General features: G+C 34.8%; 1 protein-coding gene across 1 annotated transcript in view; it reads left to right on the forward strand.

The window, feature by feature from the left end:
* PCLO (piccolo presynaptic cytomatrix protein) overlaps positions 1-12,487 on the forward strand; it is a 392,120-nt gene extending 379,633 nt beyond the window's left edge. Inside the window, exons 23-25 of the mRNA XM_024991035.2 lie at positions 5,190-5,324; positions 5,764-5,909; positions 7,809-12,487. Of these exons, the coding sequence (XP_024846803.1) occupies positions 5,190-5,324; positions 5,764-5,909; positions 7,809-7,949 (422 nt within the window). The 3' untranslated portion in view covers positions 7,950-12,487. The remainder of the gene's footprint in view (positions 1-5,189; positions 5,325-5,763; positions 5,910-7,808) is intronic.
* The last annotated feature ends 8,455 nt before the right edge of the window (positions 12,488-20,942 follow it).

Below are 20,942 nucleotides of genomic sequence, written 5' to 3' on the forward strand. Positions count from 1 at the left end.
TTTGTAATTTGCCTCCTTGGACAACCATTTTGCCTTATTGCCTTTCTTTTTCCTGGGTATGGTTTTGATCACTGCCTCCTGTACAATGTCACAAAATTCCATCCATAGTTCTTCAGGCACTCTATCAGATGTAACTCCTTAAATTTATTTGTCACTTATAATCATAAGGGATTTGATTTAGGTCATACCTGAATGGTCTATTGGTTTCCCCTAGTTTCTTCAATTTAAGTCTGAATTCAGCAATAAGGAGTTCATGATCTAAGCCACAGTCAGCTCCTGACCTTGTTTTTGCTGACTGCATAGAGCTTCTTCATCTTTTGGCTGCAAAGAATATAATCAGTCTGATTTTGGTATTGACCATCTGGTGACATCCATGTGTAGAGTCATCTTTTGTGTTGTTGGAAGAGGGTGTTTGCTATGATCAGTGTAATCTCTTGGCAAAACTCTGTTAGCCTTTGCCCTGCTTCACTTTGTACTCCAAGGCCAAATTCGCCTGTTACTCCAGGTATCTCTTGACTTCCTACTTTGCATTCCAGTCCCCTGTAATGAAAAGGACATCTTTTTTGGTTGTTAGTTCTAGAAAGTCTTGTAGGTCCTCATAGACCTCTTCACCTTCAGCTTCTTCAGCATTACTGGTCGGGGCATAGATTTGGATTACTGTGATATTGAATGGTTTGCCTTGAAACTGAGCAGAGATCATTCTGTTGTTTTTGAGATTGCACCCAAGTACTGCATTTCAGATTCTTTCGTTGACTATGAGGGCTACTCCATTTCTTCTAAGGGATTCTTACCCATAGTAGTAGATATAATGGTCTAAGTTAAATTCACCCATTCCAGTCCATTTTAGTTCACTGATTCTTAAAATGTCTATGTTCACTCTTGACATCTCCTGTTTCACCACTTCCAATTTGCCTTGATTCATGGACCTAACATTTCAGGTTCCTATGCAATATTGTTCTTTATAGCATTGGACTTACTTCCATCACCAGTCACATCCACAGCTGGGTGTTGTTTTTACTTTGGCAAATGTATCTGTTCACTGTCTGTATGTCTTCTTTGGAGAAATGTCTACATATGTCTTCTACTCACTTTTTTATTGGGCTGTTTTGGGCTTTTGTTGTTGTTGTTGTTATTGAGTTGTATGAGCTATTTGTATTTTTTGGAAATTAAACCTTTGTCAGTTGCATCATTTGCAAATATTTTCTCCCAGTCCATAGATTGTCTTTTAATTTTGTTTATGGTTTCATTTGCTGTGCAAAAGCTTGTAAGTATGATTAGGTCTCATTTGCTTATTTTTACTTTTATTTCTATTGCCTTGGGACACTGTCCTAAGTAAACATTAATGTTATTTATGTCAGAAAATGTTTTGCCTGTGTTTTTTTGTAGGAGTTGTATTGTGTATTTTGAGTTTATTTTTGTGTATGGTATGGGGGTGTGTTCCAACCTCGTCGATTTACATGTGGCTGTCCCGCTTTCCCAGCAGCACTCCACACAAAAACTCCTCGAACTGATAAATGAATTCAGCAAGATAGCAAGATACAAGATTAACATACAGAAATCTGTTGCAGTTGTTTACACTAGCAATGAATATCAGAAAGAGAAAGTTAAAAAAAATCCCTTTTAAAGTAGAATAAACCTGTTCAAGGAGATTAAAGGCTTATACACTAAGAACTATAAAACAGTAATAAAGGAAATTGAAGATAATTCAAAGAAATAGAAAAAGATTCCATGCTCTTGGATTGGATGAATTAATATTGTTAAAATGATAATGCTGCCCAAAGCAATCTACTGATTTAATGTGATCTCTATCAAATTACCCATGACATTTTTCACAGAGCTAGAGCAAATAATCCCAAATTTATATGGAACCATAAAACACTCAGAATTGCCAAAGCAATCCTGAGGAAAAAGAACAAAGCTAGAGGCATAACCCTCCTAGACTTCAGACAATATTACAAAGCTACAGTAATCAAAACAGCATAGTATTGGTACCAAAACAGATATTCAGATAAATGGAACAAATAGAGAGCCCAAAAATAAACCCACACACCTACAGTCAGTTAATCTACAGCAATGGAGCCAAGAATATACAGTGGAGAAAAGACAATGTTCTTTCTACTCGTAATCAGAGCTATGTGCCATGTTGTAGGATAAATATCTTCTCTGGAGTAGGATTAATTTCTATTTAGCTGTATTATTAATACAGCTAAAATGGAAGTTTTGGGAAACTAAGAGACCTGGAGGCTGGTCAAAGAAATTTTTATTGCTACTTTGCTCTCTATTCCAAACAAGATTACGTAACACCCTCACGTGTCCTCTCTGTGTGTGTTGTCTCCTTTGGTTCAAAGGCTCAAGATGATCTGGTGTTACTGTCCCTCCCATCCACCAATCTCCCCCAACCTGTGGAGGGAGTGGACACAGAGGTTTTTGTCACAATCCATGCATTTGATTTCAATGACAAAGGCATTTTGTAGCTATAAAAGGATAAGCATGATTGATAGTGATAACTCATAATTAATGCATACATCCTTTGAGACCACCTCAGTAGACCTGTCTCTTTTTTACTTTTAGTAGAAACAGTAAAGAACAAGCTGGAACCGTCTTTGAGTAGGAAAAACTTAACAAGAGCTTCACAAGTATCACACTATGGAGCATGTGAATTTAACCTTCCAAGAAAAAAATAGGCAATGTGATGATTTGAGAATGTTAGTTAACAAGTTTTTAATTCCACCTTTCTTCAGAAGTGAGAAAGTGAAAACAACAACAACCAATTTTATATGCTGGCAAGTTGGAGTTTCTGAACCTACCACCTATAACCATGAATTTTTTCCAGAAAAATTAGTTTTGTTTTTTTCCTTTCATCATGCTAATTGATGTGATCATTTCTGACTTTAGCTCCTATTAGCTTCAAATAGTTGGGGTGTTGTCCTTGACTCCCTCCCTATCATTTAGAATACTCTTTTATTCCCCTCCATCTCAGTTACAGTTTGAGGAATGGAGCAGTATTAGTTCTGTCTGATTTCTTACGGGTTTGGAGGAAAGAAATATAACTGTTTTACAGATAAAGTTGCTGCCCTGATTGATGAGGTTTTGCTCTCTGTCTTGAGATTTGAATGAAAAATAAATTTTTTGCAGCATTCACTTAACAAAGTCCATGGTACATTCAGCAGCCATTTTCTAAAAAATTAACAAAATGAATTTGTCACTTTAAGAAAATAATGACAGTAGTTGTTGTCAATGACAAAAATCAACTTCTAAGTAAAAATGAAATTTTCTAAAACTTTTATCTGCTTCCCTGAGCTTGACAGCTTTTCATAATTCAGACTTTTTTCATGATATGGGTGGTGATATTAACAAAAGTGTTTTTAATATTGTATGAATTGTGTCAGATTTTTGAAGACCTACATAACTCAATAGACCATTATTTTACAAAATAAATAGTATATGATGTTACCAATTCAGGTAAAGTTAAATGATCCATTCGAGGTACAAGATAGACTATAGTATTTTAAAGTAAAAGTACAAAAAAAGTTCATTGATATGGTTTCAGATTCTACATTTCCATTAATCTTTAAAAAAAAGAAACACTACTTTTCATGTTTTGGTAGTATCAAAGATTGTCCACAGTTATCTGAAAAGGATACTAAAATACTTCTTCCTTTTCCAACTATGTATATATGTAAGACCATCATGTATTTCAACTAATACAACATATTGAACTGGATTTAATGTAGAAACAAGTATGAGAATTCAGCCATCCACTATTAAGCCAAGTACAGATAATTACATTAATCTGTACATGCCTCACTGTTTTTTTAAATTATGGTTATTTTTCATTAAAATCCCTACTTACAGGTATATTCTTGTCATTTTAATGGAACCAATGAATAAATATTTGTAAATGTATACTTTTATTTTTTAATTAGAAACTTTAATGTTCTTTGAGGACCAGTGTTTTCTTTTTGTAATATAAAGAAAGCCTGAGATTGAAACATATGAGAACAAATGATCTACATCCATGTTAAAGACCTTCACTGGATTTCAATTGTTCTAAAGATAAAATGCAAATTCTAAACATAGCACCACTTAACAGTATATTATAATCCCATGAATATTTATTTAGTTCCTTGGTCCAGTGATGTTGCCTTTTGTGGACACACTGTTCCTTCTCTTTAGGATGTTCTTCTCCATCCATATCACCTAGTTAATGCTTTCTTATTCTTCTGGTTTCAGCTCATGAAGTTCTTTCCTAGACTTTATTGTAACCATGCTTTTATACATCAGAACATCTTCTCTCTCTCTAATTGTACCTTTACTGAATAAATTATTTCACTGAAGTACTTCTTCCCAATAGACTGAAAAACCATAAAACCAGTAAGCATGTGTATGATGGCTTACCATTGTATCCATTCTTCCTAACAGAGTGCTTATCACAAAGTAGAGTGGGAAATAAAATATTTGTTGGTGAATGAGTAAGTGAATAAATGTATGAATCAATATAGGAGAGAAAATCCATTGAAATCAACATAGAGTTTGACCTAGCATGAATTGCTTCTTCACTAATATAAAGATCCAAGATAAATACTAGAAGAATGTCTTGAATTCATTTAAATCACTTATATTTTTCCCTAGTGAAATTTTATTACTATATATTCTTGTTGGCCACTTCTCTTACAAAGAAAATAGAATGGAAGTAGATATAATATACAACTACATTTAGTTGTGTTAGCAAGTGTTCCTTTGTAAGCCTTGTAGGTAGTGAGCAACTGTTGGCAGACAGCTTCTTGTATCTCACTTGACTTAATGTTTGCTATAAATTAGAATTCTATTATTTGTATGTACGACTATCTTTCTACAGTCTCCTATTGTCTCATCTATTACCTCTTTTGTCCTAAAAATCTACAGTTGAGTGACACCTACTTACATTTCCTGCATACCTCTCATGTTACTAGCTTATCATTATACATAACATACCTCATTTTAAGTTTATAATTTATTAGTTTTCCTGTGAAACTTTCTACTCCTTAAGGGCTTGGACTGTATTCTGTTCATCTGTGTATCCATAGGATATGATAAGATGTTGAGCTCTTGGTAAACACTCAAAAAATGAATGTACAAAAAACTTATTGAATGAACCAGTTAATATATGACATGACATATTCCTTAACTTTTTAATTAAATTGTTCCAGTTAAAACTCAGGTAATGGGAGAAATCAAGATTGCATTGAAGAAAGAAATGAAGACAGATGGGGAACAACTAATAGTTGAAATCCTACAGTGTAGAAATATTACCTACAAATTTAAATCTCCTGATCACTTACCAGGTATCTAATTTTATGATAATAAGCAATATAATGTATCTAAGAACTCCTTAGGAGAATGAACTAAATGCCCTAGAAAATGCTAACTAAAATTTGGACTGTGTATCAAATATATCTGAAAAAAAAATATGAAATAAGAATTAATTTATAATCTTATAAATCTAATCTTATATAAAGCAAATTGATATTTTACTGGTTAAAAATTAGATTTTTTTCCAACATAGAGTGATATATTTATTATACAAGTAAACATTTAAACTGCTAGGAAAATTGGTGTGTTTTAATTAGGTATATTTTAAGTGCTCTATGTTGTCTGAAACAAGTTGTTCACAGTCTACTGGCTTTATGTAAAATGTAGGGAAGCTCCCAGAATACAATTATAATGCTAATTGTATAAATGTATTGTTAGTAGACACTTAATAAGCTGAATTCTTATTTTCAGATTTATATGTGAAACTATATGTGATGAACATATCTACCCAAAAAAAGGTGATCAAGAAAAAAACAAGAGTATGTAGACATGATCGAGAGCCTTCATTCAATGAGACTTTTAGATTCAGCCTAAGTCCTGCTGGACATTCTCTTCAGGTAACTCATACCGTTCCTATTTTTAAATTTTCACCTATACTGTACTTATTTACTGTTTAATTATTCAATATTTATATGCCAATCATATACTATGTGACATTTTACAAGTTAATTTTAGAGGTAACTTTCCAGGGGCCCTTGAAAATTCCACAACCCATTCACCCCATCCAATTAGCCTCTATCTTACCTACTCAGTTTCATTTATACAGATTTTTTTTTCACACTCACTGCCACTGATCCTCTTTGGGTCTTCATCTTTATTATGCACATCATTTCAGCACTATACCTGGCCTACTTGCCATCATTATCTTATGCTTTTAATTCATTTTATCACACTACTGGCAGAGATATCTTTTAAAAACACTGACTAGATGACCCTCCAATGATTCACTGTTAGCCTGACCCATTCAGAATCCTCTAAAGTGAGTTATATGTATTTAATTTAATTGTATTCCATTTAATTTCATCTCTTTGTATACTTTTCCACTCACTCTTTACTTCAGTCACACCAGAATCTTCACATTCTTGGATTGTTTGCTTGTATTTTTCCTCCCCTTCAGTACTCCCTTCTTCATTTCTCTCCATCTCTTACAATATTCCACATCTTTCAATGTAAAGTCATCTCTTTACTGATGGCTGTGGTATACTTCATCACATCTTATTCACATGTTTTGCTTATCTTATTAGGCCATCACTCCCAGTTTTGCACAACCATTTATGTACTTACCTGCCACTGTTTTTGTACTATCAACTTCTCTGGTGCAAAGCTTGATTTTCATTGCTCTGTCTTCTGCAGCCTAGCACAATGCTTATACATAGTATGCCTTTGGTAGATGTAGAAACAAGGAATGAGAAAGGAGAAAGAGGAGGGAGGGTAATGATGAAAAATGTGGGACGAGAAGACCATGGTTTTGGTACTTAAATGAAGGCCTGTGCTGGAGACTAATGTAAGACATATTACAAAGCAAAAACTGCATTTAGAGGATTAACTGACATTAGAGTTAAAGGGAATAATAAGATTAAAAGACATTCTGAAGTCTGTGTGAACAGATGTGTCAGGCACAGAGGCTGAGTAGTTAAAGAAGGGATAGAGGGAGAAAAAAATCATGAGTTTGTCTGAAATGTAATAAATTTGATGAGGGCAGGTCCAAATGAAATATATAATTAGGCAATTTGAAATCACAAAATCAAAGGCTTGAAAAGATAGAAGAGTAGATTTTGAAGTCAGAAACATAAAAGTAAATTTTGGCCAGGAATAAAGATGAATTATCTGAAGGAGATTCCAAAAAGAAAGAGAGAGAGTAAGAGAATTGTCAAGGATTAATGGCTGTCTCTACCTTGTCTCTACCTTTCTTTCAACTGATCCCTAAAAAAAAAAATTTTGAGTTTGAGATCCCATGGAATTTCAACTAATGTAAATTCTACATATGACAAGAAACCACTTTAGAAGAGCTTACTATAGTAAAATCCCCAGTAAAGTAAATGGTATTTAAAATCAATGTTATGTTCTATCTGCCTTGTAAACTCTTACTTATTTACTTACCACTCAAGTAATTTTGTATTTGAGTTGGTTTTTCATAAACTAGTTAAGTTCTTTTCTGAAACTTTCTATCAATTTAAGCATAAACTGAGTTAGAATTAGCTGATAACACATATCTTATCTAGAATTCTGTCCTGCAGGATAGGTCTCTGCCTTTGGGAAATGTTGATGTGAATTAATTAATATTATGCAGATCTTTTGAGGTCATCTTAGTTATTAGTTCTCCTACAAGAATGTCTGCTAATTCCTCTCACCCTCACTCTTTCTTGTCTGTGTTAGTTCTTTGATATGTAAATGTCCATAAAAGAAGTTGAAAATGTACACACAAATAGATATATAATTTTGACTATTTTTTCTAGATTTTACTTTTTTCCAATGGAGGGAAGTTTATGAAAAAGACCTTGATTGGCGAAGCCTGTATCTGGCTTGACAAAGTGGATCTCAGAAAAAGAATAGTCAACTGGCACAAACTTTTGGTCAGTCCTACTCAAACCCACTGAAGAAATGTGTCTGCTCAGGGTATAGAAAGTGCTTTAAATAATCTTAATCGCGACTATAGTTGAATACTATTGGTTCTAAGCTGTTTTCAGGGGTAATCGTGAGAAGAGGAACAAAAAGCAAAAGCATACTGAAACCTTTGCAAATGTATGGTTGTGGAACATAGAGAAAAACTCAAAAGAAAAAGTCCATATATTGAAGACAAGAGAAAAAAAGGAGTTCTGAAACCTTGGATTTCTTGTGGCTGTCACGAAAAACAGTGAGAGAAATTTTGATTACTTAATACAAAACATTTTTGAGTAGAGTTAAGCTATAGCGAACTGAAGGCTGAGACTTAAAGATTAATATGGTTTCTAACGCAGGCAAAAGTAATCCTTTATGCAGAAGAGCTTGGTTGAAAGGAAGGAACTGATGTAACAAATCTCAGTTTTCAAAAGTCTTTCTTCTTCATCTTCTCAGATAACTGTTTTGAGCTTCTGACATAGGATACACCCACAGTGTGTATCCAGACTAGAAAGAAGTAAGGAGGACCAGAGATTTAGAAATTATAGTTTTTAGATCATGTTGTATAAGTTTTCTCTGTGTCTAAATGTTATAAGGGTGAACTACACCAATTTTGGAATTCATGTTGTAAAAGCACATTTGTATAATTTGAAATAATGTATACTGAAAATAATACTAAGTAGAAATGGAATTACATGTATCTAGAAGTAAAGCCATGACTGGCTAATGGAAAAGAATATTGTCCCATAAACTGTTGGAACCTTGGTTGAAAACATGAAAATCTCCATAAATAACCCTTAATCCAAGACATTTTCAATCTGCATACCAAAGGACCTAGATTAAATGGACATATTCTAGGAAGCATGATAACTTGTGCTTTGTGAAGTCGCAAATCAATGTACTATCCCACATATTTTCTTTCTCTGGAGTAATAAATGCACAGGGAGAAAGTTCTTCCTCTGGCAAACAAATCATACTAATCTGTGACATTGATTAATTGGTGTCATTTCCTGCTCTTCCACAGTTTCTTTTTTCCTTACTATGTTAACTGATTGTAAAATGAAAACCCTGACACCAAATTCAAGTTCTCCCTAGTGCTCTATTGTCCTACTTTAGTGACAGTATCACAGTCATCCAGTTCATCAGTGTTGGGAAAATATGTGAAAAATCAATGTTATATTAAGGTGAAAGTGTTCTTTGAGCTACTTTAATAATATAGAATAAAAGGACCAACGTCTAAGTCATTAAAATGAAATATCCTCTTCCCCATCAACCAACAACATGAACAAGGAAGTTACATGGACTTACAGGAGATGAACTCAGCTGGGATTCAAAGCCTGGCTTCAGGCCTTGGTTCTGCCACTAACTGTCACCGTGCACATGTCACTTAAACTCAATTTTCCTCAGTTTTCTTATTTGTGGGAAAATAGAATTACACATTCCTAACCTTCCTAATGGGATGTTGGGATGATCAAACTAAGTGATCTATGAGAAAAGATGAAAGCACATTTCCAAATGTAGTTTTATACACATAAGTGAGGAATAGGCATTATGCAGTTTTTTCCCCGATTTTGTATGTGAAAAAGCATCTTTGAAACCAATGGTAAGCAAAGACATGGATAAAAGCAGTATATTAACTCCAAAACCAAATTTCTTAAAATATGAACTTATATAAACTTTCATTTAACCAAAAAAGGTTAAAAAAAATTTTTAATGTCAAAAACTTAATAAAAATAATTTACAAATTGGGTTATAAATTAAATAAATTATACTGATCTTATCCTATTCCCAAACCCACAAAAATAAATTGCTTCTCTGTGAATTCTGAGTTTAAAAGCTGCTTCTTTATTCAAGGGTGAGGTTTTAGTGGAATTAGAGAAATTTTCTAGAAACATAATGGTCAGATATTGAATTTTCTCATTTTTAAAGAAAAACATACTTGAAATCTGACAGACATTGATTAAATTTAAGACATTAAAAATTAAATAATTTATAATAAACTCCATGTTACATATCTTTATTATATATAGAGGTATATAAATTCACTCCTTTCCGGTCTAGAAAAGGTAACAGTCACTTTTCTTCCCTCTACTTTGTAATCTCCCTCCCCTGACAATGCAGTTTTATCATTGATTATTGCTGTAAAATGAGCATGTGGTGAGAGGATCACTAAGGATTTGATATTGCTAGAATTTTATTTTTAGAGACATCTAGATCTGCTGGTGGTTGCCATGGATATTTCCAGCAGAATTTAGCACTTTAGGGAGCTTATAATCATCACATAATTGGGGAAGGAAAGGGTTCAGGAAGATCTCCTGCTGACATAAAAAGGCTCTATTGTTTGTCCTTAAAAGGAGACTCTCCTGTGGGTCCTCTTCTGCAGCCACTTACACCAGAAGTATGCATGAGAGGTTCATGACCAGTTAGCTTACTTCATTACAGTTGCCATTTCTTTTAAAATACACAAAAGCAGCTGCCACCAAAACAAAGATCATACCTTGGTAGCTATTTGACATGAGAGAGTAGGAATCTTACCATGACAGGGGACCCTCTATTCCAGAACTGGTGATGTGGCCAGGCCAATCAAGAGAGTTCATGACAGGGCTTCTTTTTGTGCACCAGCATCCCTCTTCAGAGAGTGTAAGATCCTGCCAAGCGTGCCAAGTTTGCAGCTGACCAAACACCTACATTGTACTGGAATTATTCTATGCAACACTGAACCTTATACAAATGCATTTCTTCTGATATTGATTACCCTTCTTACAACAAAACTGTTTCTTTTTTAATTGCAAATAGGGCTCGGTGTTTTTTACTTTTTTGTATATATCACAGCACATGATTTTCCACTTTTTATTTCATTTATTTTATTGGGATTAGCTTTTTTTATCCTAATAGAGACAAAGTTTGTAATCTCTAAATAACATGTGATCAATCCAATTACAGCACTTTTACCTTGAAGAGCATCTTAATTTTTCCCACAATTTCATTGAGTCATCAGACATAAGTTGCTTCTTGGTTTAAAATTTGGTCCCCAAGAAACCTTTAGCTGTGAAGCAAAAGCACAGAGCGAATTTTTACACAAGACAGGGATGTCTAGAATGGTCATTACAGACATAGATAATACTAAGAAGTTTGTGTTTCCCTGTTTTACTTAAGGTTAAGGAGACTTTTGGTGACTCTGAACTCTTTATTATTTCAGTTTAAAAGAAGAGTATCCAAGACTAAGAGGAAGTGATTGTCTTTGCTCCTTAATGTTGCCTATATTGTAATTAATCACATTAATAAATGCATATTTTCAGCATATCAGTGGATTTAATTTTATGGATCACACACATTAAAATAGTCATACTGTGGGAATATTATAGCTGGTAACCAGCTGATACTGATTCTTATTATAGGAACGGTTGTGATGATCATGGTGATAGAGGTAGTGAACTAGGTTGGTGGTGATGTGAAGTAAAATGAAATTATATACTATATTGTGCCCAATTTATTAGAAATGATTTGATCAGTGTTTCATTTCATTAAGATATCATAAAGATGTTTATAGTATTTTTTTACTTTATTATTTAAATCATAACTAACAATATTTTTAAAAACTTATTTTCATTGCTACAATGTCTAATATTCCAAAAGCAGCCAACTACAGCTATGTATGTGTTTATAACTCTATGTGTGACAGAGTGATTTTCCCTCTTTGAGCTTGAGCTGGAAGTAAAAGAAAGCTCAGTGAATAATTATGAGCTGTCTCTTTAATAATAACTTGCCTTTGATGTGACACAAGAATGAATGAGTGAAACAGATATTCTCATTGAATATGACACATTGATGTTTTCTGTATGTTCCATGTTGTTGTTATTATTAAAGACTCCCTTTAAATAAAAATCATTTAATCAAATGATTCCTTCTCTGATAGGTAGATTGAGAGCATTTTCTTAATTCGTTACCCTGTACATAACTCTCCATTTGGTATACTAGACGAAGTTGAAATATTAATTCCCTGTGGCATTCAGCATGTGAATATGATTCTTGTTTGATTGTGTATGTATATTTGTTGGTGATGTGCTCAGGTGCTCCCACTACCAATTAATGTGTGTGCTGATATCCTAACAAAAACACATCCGATGTTAAAGGAAATAAGTTTCTTGTCTGAACTGAAGATAAAAACCTAATAAAATTGGTTTAAAAATAAAAAATAGAGTACTTGGAGATACGTCTTGTTTCTAACTATATGTTGCATGCCGTGTTGGTGATTTGCTAATGTGTTCTTTTTTCTGTTCTACCCAAATCTCTCAAAAATCTAATGAACCATCTAATGAAATCTAATGAAAAATTCTTGGGCTAAAGGTTATATAAATTGAACTGAAATACATGAGAATTGTATAGAAATGCTTGTAAATCTGTCTTGAGTTTTACTCTATGTAAAAATATGTCTTGGTTTTGTGATTGTATACAAGATGTATCTTGATAACTTATGCAAATTGTGCTGTATAAAGGCTGTGGCCTCAGCCTTACTAATAAATATTGAAAATATCAACTTTGGCTGCCTGTTTTTATCAACTTGATATATTGATACTTAACATAGAAATAGAACTTTCTGGAATATTTTTTCTGAAAATTATATGATGAGTTCATTCACTCAGTTTAAAAAGTACGTTTTAAACAGCACAAATACAGAAAACAGAATTAAATGTGTAACTTAATAAATTACTATATACTCTTAAAACAACCACCCAGATCAAGAAATTGAACTTTTAACATATTTGATACATTTTAATTCATTGAACTTGTTACTCTTATTAAGCCTTAAATTCACCCTTTTGAGCCAGTGGGTCCCTCTATGAGTGGGCTTACATATTTGATACCTTTCTATGGCAAGGACATTTTATATCATTTCTTTAACCTTAAAACATTATAGGAAATCTACTGAACTTGAATTTTTACTTTTATTTTTCTTCCTATTTATCTCTATAAAAATAATTAAATTTAGGAATACATCGAGTTGATTGATCAACTTTTATGTAATGTGCTATCCTTCTCAACCTTTCACTAACATCAACAGTAGTATATAGTACGTTTATGGTAAACTAGAGTATTCTTGGATGAAATATATCTTGGAACATTTTTTTAAATAATTCCAAATCTAAAAGATTATAATTAGATAAATGATTAATGAATCTGACTTTTTGACTATTAATTACCTAGGCTTTTAAAAGCTGAAAATCTATAGTCTACAAATTTTGTAGAAAATTCAGCCAAAATAGTTCCCTATTAAAAGTAACAGTAGAACTATAATTGGAAAATGTTGAAATTTTTATTTCTGTTCAACTAACTCCAAATAAACTTTTATTTTAATTTTATTTAATATTATATCTTATTTGTAAAATTTAAGGAATATTTGCATTAATTATGAAGTAAAAAATGACTTTCCAACAATTTGATGCTTTGAACATATCAATAAAATTAACAAGCCTATGGCAATTAAAAGAGAAGTAAGGCCAAATTGCCATTTTCACGTACAAAAAATTAACATAAATGCCCATCAGTTCAGTTCAGTTGCTCAGTCATGTCTGACTCTTTGAGACTCCATGGACTGCAGCACATCAGGCCTCCCTATCTATCACCAATTCCTGAAACTTATTCAAACTCATCCATTGAGTTAGTGATGCCATCCAACCATCTAATCCTCTGTCATCCCCTTCTTCTCCCACCTTCAATCTTTCCCAGCATCAGGGTCTTTTCTAGTGAGTCGGCTGTTCACATCACAGATGGCCAAAGTATTGGAGTTTCAGCTTCAAAATCAGTCCTACCAATGAACACCCAGGACTGATCTCCTTTAGGATGGACTGGTTGGATCTCCTTGCAGTCCGAGGAACTCTCAAGAGTCTTCTCCAATACCACAGTTCAAAAGCATCAGTTCTTCAGCACTCAGCTTTCTTTATAGTCCAACTCACATCCATACATGACTACTGGAAAAACCATAGCTTTGACTAGATGGACCTTTGTTGGCAAAGTAATGTCTCTGCTTTTTAATGTGCTGTCTAGGATGGTCATAGCTTTTCTTTCAAGGAGCAAGCGTCTTTTAATTTCATGGCTTCAGTCACCATCTGCAGTGATTTTGGTGACAGATAAAGTCTGTCACTATTTCCATTGTTTCCCCATCTATCTGCCATGAAGTAATGGGGCCAGATGCCATGATCTTCATTTTCTGAATGTTGAGTTTTAAGCCAACTTTTTCACTCCCATCTCAGTTTCATTAAGAGGCTCTTTCAATATCAAAAGTCAAAACTTAACAAACCCAGTCTAGCAATGTATAAAAGTAATAGACTTATGACCTTGTTCAGTTATCCCAGTTATGCAAGATTAGTTCATATTGGAAAATGAGTTACATTAGTGTAAAAATCTTAAGATGGTAGAAAACATTTGATACAATCCAACATGTGTATTTATAAATTGAACAACTGAACTTAATAATGAGACAAGTCGACTCATGCAGGAATGGACACTTCATATCTAACAGAGTAGGTGAACCAGAGCTGTAAAACACAAAGCCTGAACTTCCCAAGCATGTGTCAATTGAATAGCCACTTGGAAAATGTTTTTGCAAAACAAGGTTAATTACAACATGTGCAGGCTGTTTGAGTGGAATGATGGGGCAGAACCAGTTTGCTTGCTTGCTTGCTTGTTTATTTATGGCTGTCCTGGATCTTTGTGGCTGTGCATGGGCTTTCTCTAGCTGACCCGAGCAGGAGCTACTCTTTGTTGTGGTTTGCAGGCTTTTCATTGCAGTGGCTTCTCCCGTTGCAGAATGCGGGCTCTAGGAGCGCGGGCTTCGGTAGTTGCATCTCTCGGACAACTCTAGAGCACATGCTCACTAGCTGTGGCACAGGTTGTGGTGACTGTGCTTAGTTGCTCTGTAACTCATGGAATCTTCCCAAACCAGGGATTGAACCTGTGTCCCCTGCATTGGCAAGCCAATTCTTAACCCCTGGACCACCAGAGAAGTCCTGAACCAGGTGTGGTTATTTTATGTGTGTGTGTGTGTGTGTGTGTTAATATTTAATTCTTTTCAGACCTCTGGATTGTATCAAACATAGGCTGGAAACTCTTGGATGAAAATGGACACTGCAGACCACAGGTAGAATCTCTCCATTTTGGAGCCTAAGCTTTTGAAGTTTTTCAGACTTTCAGCTGATGAAATCAGCCATGCTTACTCAGGTAATTGAGGACAGTCACGTTAATTAGAGTCAGCTGTGTAGAGATGCTAACTATCTCTACAGAATCCATCACAGAAACGTGCCCAGTCATATTTGGATGCGTAACTGGCTGCCACAGCCTAGCTAAGCTGATACAGAAAACTCCTCACCACAGGTATGACGGAGAAATTTTCTTAAGTGTTTTTGTTGCTTGGTTGGTTAGCTGGTTGATCTGGTTTCATTTGGTTTCATTTTTAAGAGGAAAGGGAGTGATTCTTTATACTCCCTCTACATATAGAAAAGAAGGAAGGCGTGAATTTGAGTATATGATTTGAGAAGATAGAATCGGAAATTTTTCAAAGATTGATTCCCAACCCTAACTACATTAGAATCATCTGAAGAAATTTCAAAAACATAGTCAAGCTCTAACCCAAACTATTTAAACCACCATCTCTGGTGTTTGAGCCTAGGCAGAAGTATTTTTTGAAAACTCCCCAGATGCTATTATCAATGCGGAGCCAAAGTTTAAAACTACTACCCTAGTGAAACTAAAGAAAAAGAGATCATTAGTACAGAAGCAGACAGATTGTAAGTTTGATAGGAAGTGGTGATGTTTCCTCCTGGTGGCTGTGTTTTTCTCAGTGAGATATGAGGTTATTTGCTCAAGAGTGAAGAGGAAATGAATAGAGGTTAAATGTTTGAAGATTGAATGAGGTTTATTATAGTCCTGGAAATGAGTGATAGAGGAAGTAGGCAGGGAGAGAAGGAACCAGTATTATATTGAGGGCCCTTTTGAGCTTAGTGACAACCCACAGTGACACCAAACTTCCTTGCCATACAGCTTTCCTCAGCCTTGGCTTATTTGTAAGAGAATAGACACTGTATATTTTAACTACATGAATTAGACAAAAAAGACAGACATGCAAGGGAGTGCAGGTCTCAGGCAAGTTGACTTGAAATGCCAGACCTTAGAAGGTATAATTGTTAAGGAGGGAAGTAAAAATGAAAGATGTTTGGATTGGGGAAAAGAAACATGTAAAAAATTAACTAAGATAGAATAATTCTTCCTAGGAAAATAAGAGAAATTTTAGGGGCCCATGAGTAAAGTCTTAGAAGGGGAATAGAATTTGCTAGTTGAACTGAGAGACTAAGTGTTAAGGCTAAGGGAATATTGTAAACAAGTATTGTGAAAACACATTGCTTATTTCAAAAATACTGAGAAACTATTTCCCAAGCATAGCTTACACCTGTAAAGAAGAGCTGGAAAGAGATTGATATCTCTGATTGGTATCAGAATCAGACTGCATGAGCTGCCACAAATTCTGATTTGGTAATAATGTTGCTTCTAAAATAAGTATTACAATTCCAGCAGGGCAACATCTGATTCTGCCTTTTATTTACCAATTGAAAATTCTGCAAATACTATATTTCTAAACATATTTTAGTCTCTATACTTCAAAGAATGTTTCAAAAATAAAAGATTACCATTTTATTCAAAAAGTACAGAATTGCACATAAAAGTTTTTTTAAAAATATAGCTGAACCAGAGATAATAACTGATTATTTTCAAAATTGACCAATTTTCCTTCATTCCCTGTGTAATACTTTATCAAGCTCAAACTGACCTCATGAGGTTCAGATGACATTTCTGCTTTCAATGAAGAAAATTTTCCTATGTGGGGGCCAGTTTTATTCTCTTGAACTGAAGAATTTAATTTTCTGTTCTACCTCTGAAATTCAAGAAGTTATTATTGTCAATTGATTAGAGCTTTTGAGTGGTTCCAATATTCCTGTAAAGGGACTACTCACATCTGCTATGGATATTTAAAGGAAAGTCATACACTACTGAATTATTTCTTTTTAATAGTTGACTTGCAAACTAAATGAATTATTGCTGCCTAGAGTATTTAATTCAGTTATGCCTCATTACACCCTATCACCTCTTATTTGGATTCCCATCGTGGCCTCTTTATGGTTTTCCACCTCCTCTCCTTCAAATGGATCCCTGCACAGTCACCTGGGACCTATCTAAAATCTGTATCTGACTGTAACATGTCCCTTCTGAAACTTCGCAGTGGTTCCTATTGCCAAATCATACCACGAAAATGGACAACATCCTTGACAGCATCTTTTCTTATTATCTTTCCCTCAAAATCAGGTCGTTGAAAAAAACTCATCCTGTTGTTTTTCAGATTCTCTTTCACACTTGAACTATGGCAAATGCTTTTTGTCTGGTTCCCTCACTTGCACAGGGAATTGTTTTTCTATTGGTATAAAGTTTCAGTTGTACAAGATGAATAAATTCTAGAAATCTGCTGTACAGTGTAGTACCTACGGTTAATGATACTGAATTGTGCACTTGAAAATATGAGTAGGTAAAGCTCATGTTAGGTATTCTTATCTCCTAAAAAGGGAGACATGAGGAAATTTTGGAGGCAATGAGTTATGTTTATTACCTTGATTTTGGTGATGGTTCCCATATTTGTATATGTCCAAACTCATTGAATCTTATTCATTAAATATGTATTTTTATATATCAAGATTATATTAAGAAATTAAAATTAAAGTAAGCTCTAAGGAAAGGGAAGTCAGGGGCCTAGAGACAGAAAAGTGAAAGTGAAGTCGCTCAGTCGTGTCTGACTCTTGGTGACCCCATGGACTGTAGCTTACCAGGCTTCTCCGTCAATGGAATTTTCCAGGCAAGAGTAGTGGAGTGGGTTGCCATTTCCTTCTCCAGGGGATCTTCCTGACACAGGGATCAAATCCAGGCATCCCGCATTGCAGGCAGACACTTTACCTTCTGAGCCACAAGGGAAGTTAGAGACAGAAGAAGCCTGTCTAAAGCTTGGTGGAGATGGATGAAATGTTAAGGCCATTTAGGTTACCTACTTACTTCTCACTCCCCTCAATTCCTACACACACACACACACACAGAAACACACACAGAGACACACACATGCACATATATATACACAGACACACAAAGATATGATATACAAAGTCACACACTTGCACACAGATATACATACAAATGCACATATAGAGAGACACAGATACCTACAGAGACACACCTGCAAAAGACATACAGACAGACACAGGCACACAGAGACACACAGAAACGCACATACAGAAATACATAGACACAGAGATACGTGCACACAGCCACATGCAGGCACACACAGACACACATACACACACAGAAACACGTGCACACAGACACGCTTTCCTTTTCTCTGGAAAGAGAACAGATAAATACCAAGTGGACTGAAAGGAGAAACCGTGATAGAGAACTACATCCCTCTCAGACTTTAAAATGAGGAGGGTTAGGAGTGAGTGGGTGGCTTGTCAGAAATTGTGGTGCAGAAAGCAAAAAGGGGAGAAAGGACTTTGAGGCCAGGATGGTGTTGCTATAACAGTAAAAGACTTTCATGAGTGTCAGTATTTTAAAGAGTAGGAGAAGGAGGAAATCATTTAAATCTTCTTGGCTTTATGTTAGACTTACTCTCTGGTTCGAGCACTCAGTCAAATCTTAGACAAGTAGGCCTTTTTTCTTACAAATGCTCACTCTTACATGAAATATGTTTTGCATAATAAAAAAATCTTTTACAAAACTATTGAATTTGTAATAGAGAAGGAGAAAATTATTCTCAGGCAAACTTTTGTCACCCTATGATCTCCAAATTATCACCTCAGTGATGAAAATACTTGCATTGATGAGGAATCTGAGAAAGAAAAAACAATGTTTAAAAAAAAATCAATGTGAAATGCTGATTGGCTAGTGCTCCAGAAATAATCTGAAATTGAGAATCTGAAATGGAAATAATCCTGAAAGTGAGCTACTGCGTCATTAAACTGACCAAAAGCAAATTAAAATTTTAAATGAAATATTAAGTTTAGGATAGAAAAATCTACAATCTCAAGATGGTACATGATCATCAAAAAAGAGTATTTAGGGGTAGAATAGGTTACTTACATTTTGCAGAAAATATTTAGCATTAAATATGTATGAAAATAGCTGGGATAAGTTCATAATTTGGAGAATTTTCAACCTGTCATCACTTTTTGTACAATTATCACCATTTTCTCAAGCTGCATTTTCAATTCTTCTTTTGAATGAAACAAATGCAGGACTTATTCAGGGCCTTCATTAAGACAGATTAAGAGAGCAGTTATTTCAAGGAATATGAATTTCATGTACATAACCACAATATTTTCGAATAACATTATTCTAAATACAGGAGACTATATGACTTAGTGGAAAAACACTGGACTCTCAGAATAGCTGGATTTTAACCATAGTTTTATCACTAATTGGTGCCATGATACTGTATCCTTTCTCAAAGCCTTATTTTCCCTGACTAAAGGGTTGAATGATATATCATCCACAAGGTTCCCCTCAGATGTAACAAAATTGAGAATACAATTGCATTTTAAATAAAACCTTTCTGCTGATTCACTTGCTCCCATTTTATGTAAACCCCCCTCCCAAAATCACTATTATTAGCCACATTTTAGAAGATTTTTATGCAAAGTCTGACTCAATATCTGAATCTAAATAGGTATAATTAATAAAGTAAGAACCTCCTCTCTGTGCAATTTACTGTGTTTCTGGTCAAATCCTATCTTGCTACATAATTTTGGTATTGGTAATTTTCTTGTAAACCTCATGACTTGTTTGTATAATTATTATAATTCTTTGTTTCTGGATTTTAAGCACAATAGAAAGACAAATTAAAAGACATTAAATTAAAATGGGACAATTAAAAGACAAAGCAGTGAGCATAAACATTATTTAATCCCTGCTCATGATCAAGAAGTACCAGTGTGGGCTCTGTGGCTCTTCCATTCCATAAAAGCCAGTCTGGATGGTCACTGACAATGGGACCAATGTCAGTTGGCCATGTCACTTTGTCTACTTCCTCATTCAGTGCCTCTTTGGTGGATGCTTTCTGTTATGCATTAACATATTCAAACATTACACTTGCAGCATCCAACTCCCACGTATCCATCCGCAGCAATCCCAGACCTTCTCGTCTCTGATCTCCTGGTCTTTTCCTTTCATACCCCTGACCATTCTGCTAGGCCATTAGCAAATGTAGAGAAATAAACATGTATTCTCCCTTAAGGTCAGTTCTACTTCTACAAAGAGTGTGTGACCATATTCCCCATTTGCTCTTCCACCCACTGGAAAGACTTTTCTGTCTCCACTATTATCAAGAAACACTGCCATCCCCATGTTTATCCAGATTCAGTTTGCACACCTATACTGAGCCCACCCATTCAGAAATCAAACTTAGGCCTTTTCCTCCTCTTTTCAATTGCTCATAGAAAATTCATCTACAATGGGGCACTAGTGAATGACATAGAGTCTGGGCCACCTGCTCATGCAGCTTACCCATACTCTTAATTTCAATCTCAAATGCATCTTTTCTGACTTAAGATGGACACTGCTGAGCTTTCTGCTCTATGATGTTGGGGGTCTAAAATAACTCAGCTCATTGTGGGCAATTACCACTTGGTGCCCCTTGGCCAAGTATCATGCCAGAAGATGACTCTCTAATGAAGTGGAATTCTCCACTGCAGATGACATGGTCTTGTTCCAGAAGCCCAGTAGTAGGCATTAGGATTCTCTCACTAGGGTTTGCTGTAAACTTGGATTCCATCTTTTCTCACCACTGACACTTCTAACAATATAGAACCTGTTAGATGATATGGCCCAAGTAATAGAACCACTAGTACCACAGCCCGTGGCAGCTTCAGAACCCTTTTCTACTCTGGGACTTTATTCAAAACTGG

Source organism: Bos taurus, chromosome 4 (genome assembly GCF_002263795.3).
Source record: "Bos taurus isolate L1 Dominette 01449 registration number 42190680 breed Hereford chromosome 4, ARS-UCD2.0, whole genome shotgun sequence".
Lineage (NCBI taxonomy): Eukaryota > Metazoa > Chordata > Mammalia > Artiodactyla > Bovidae > Bos > Bos taurus.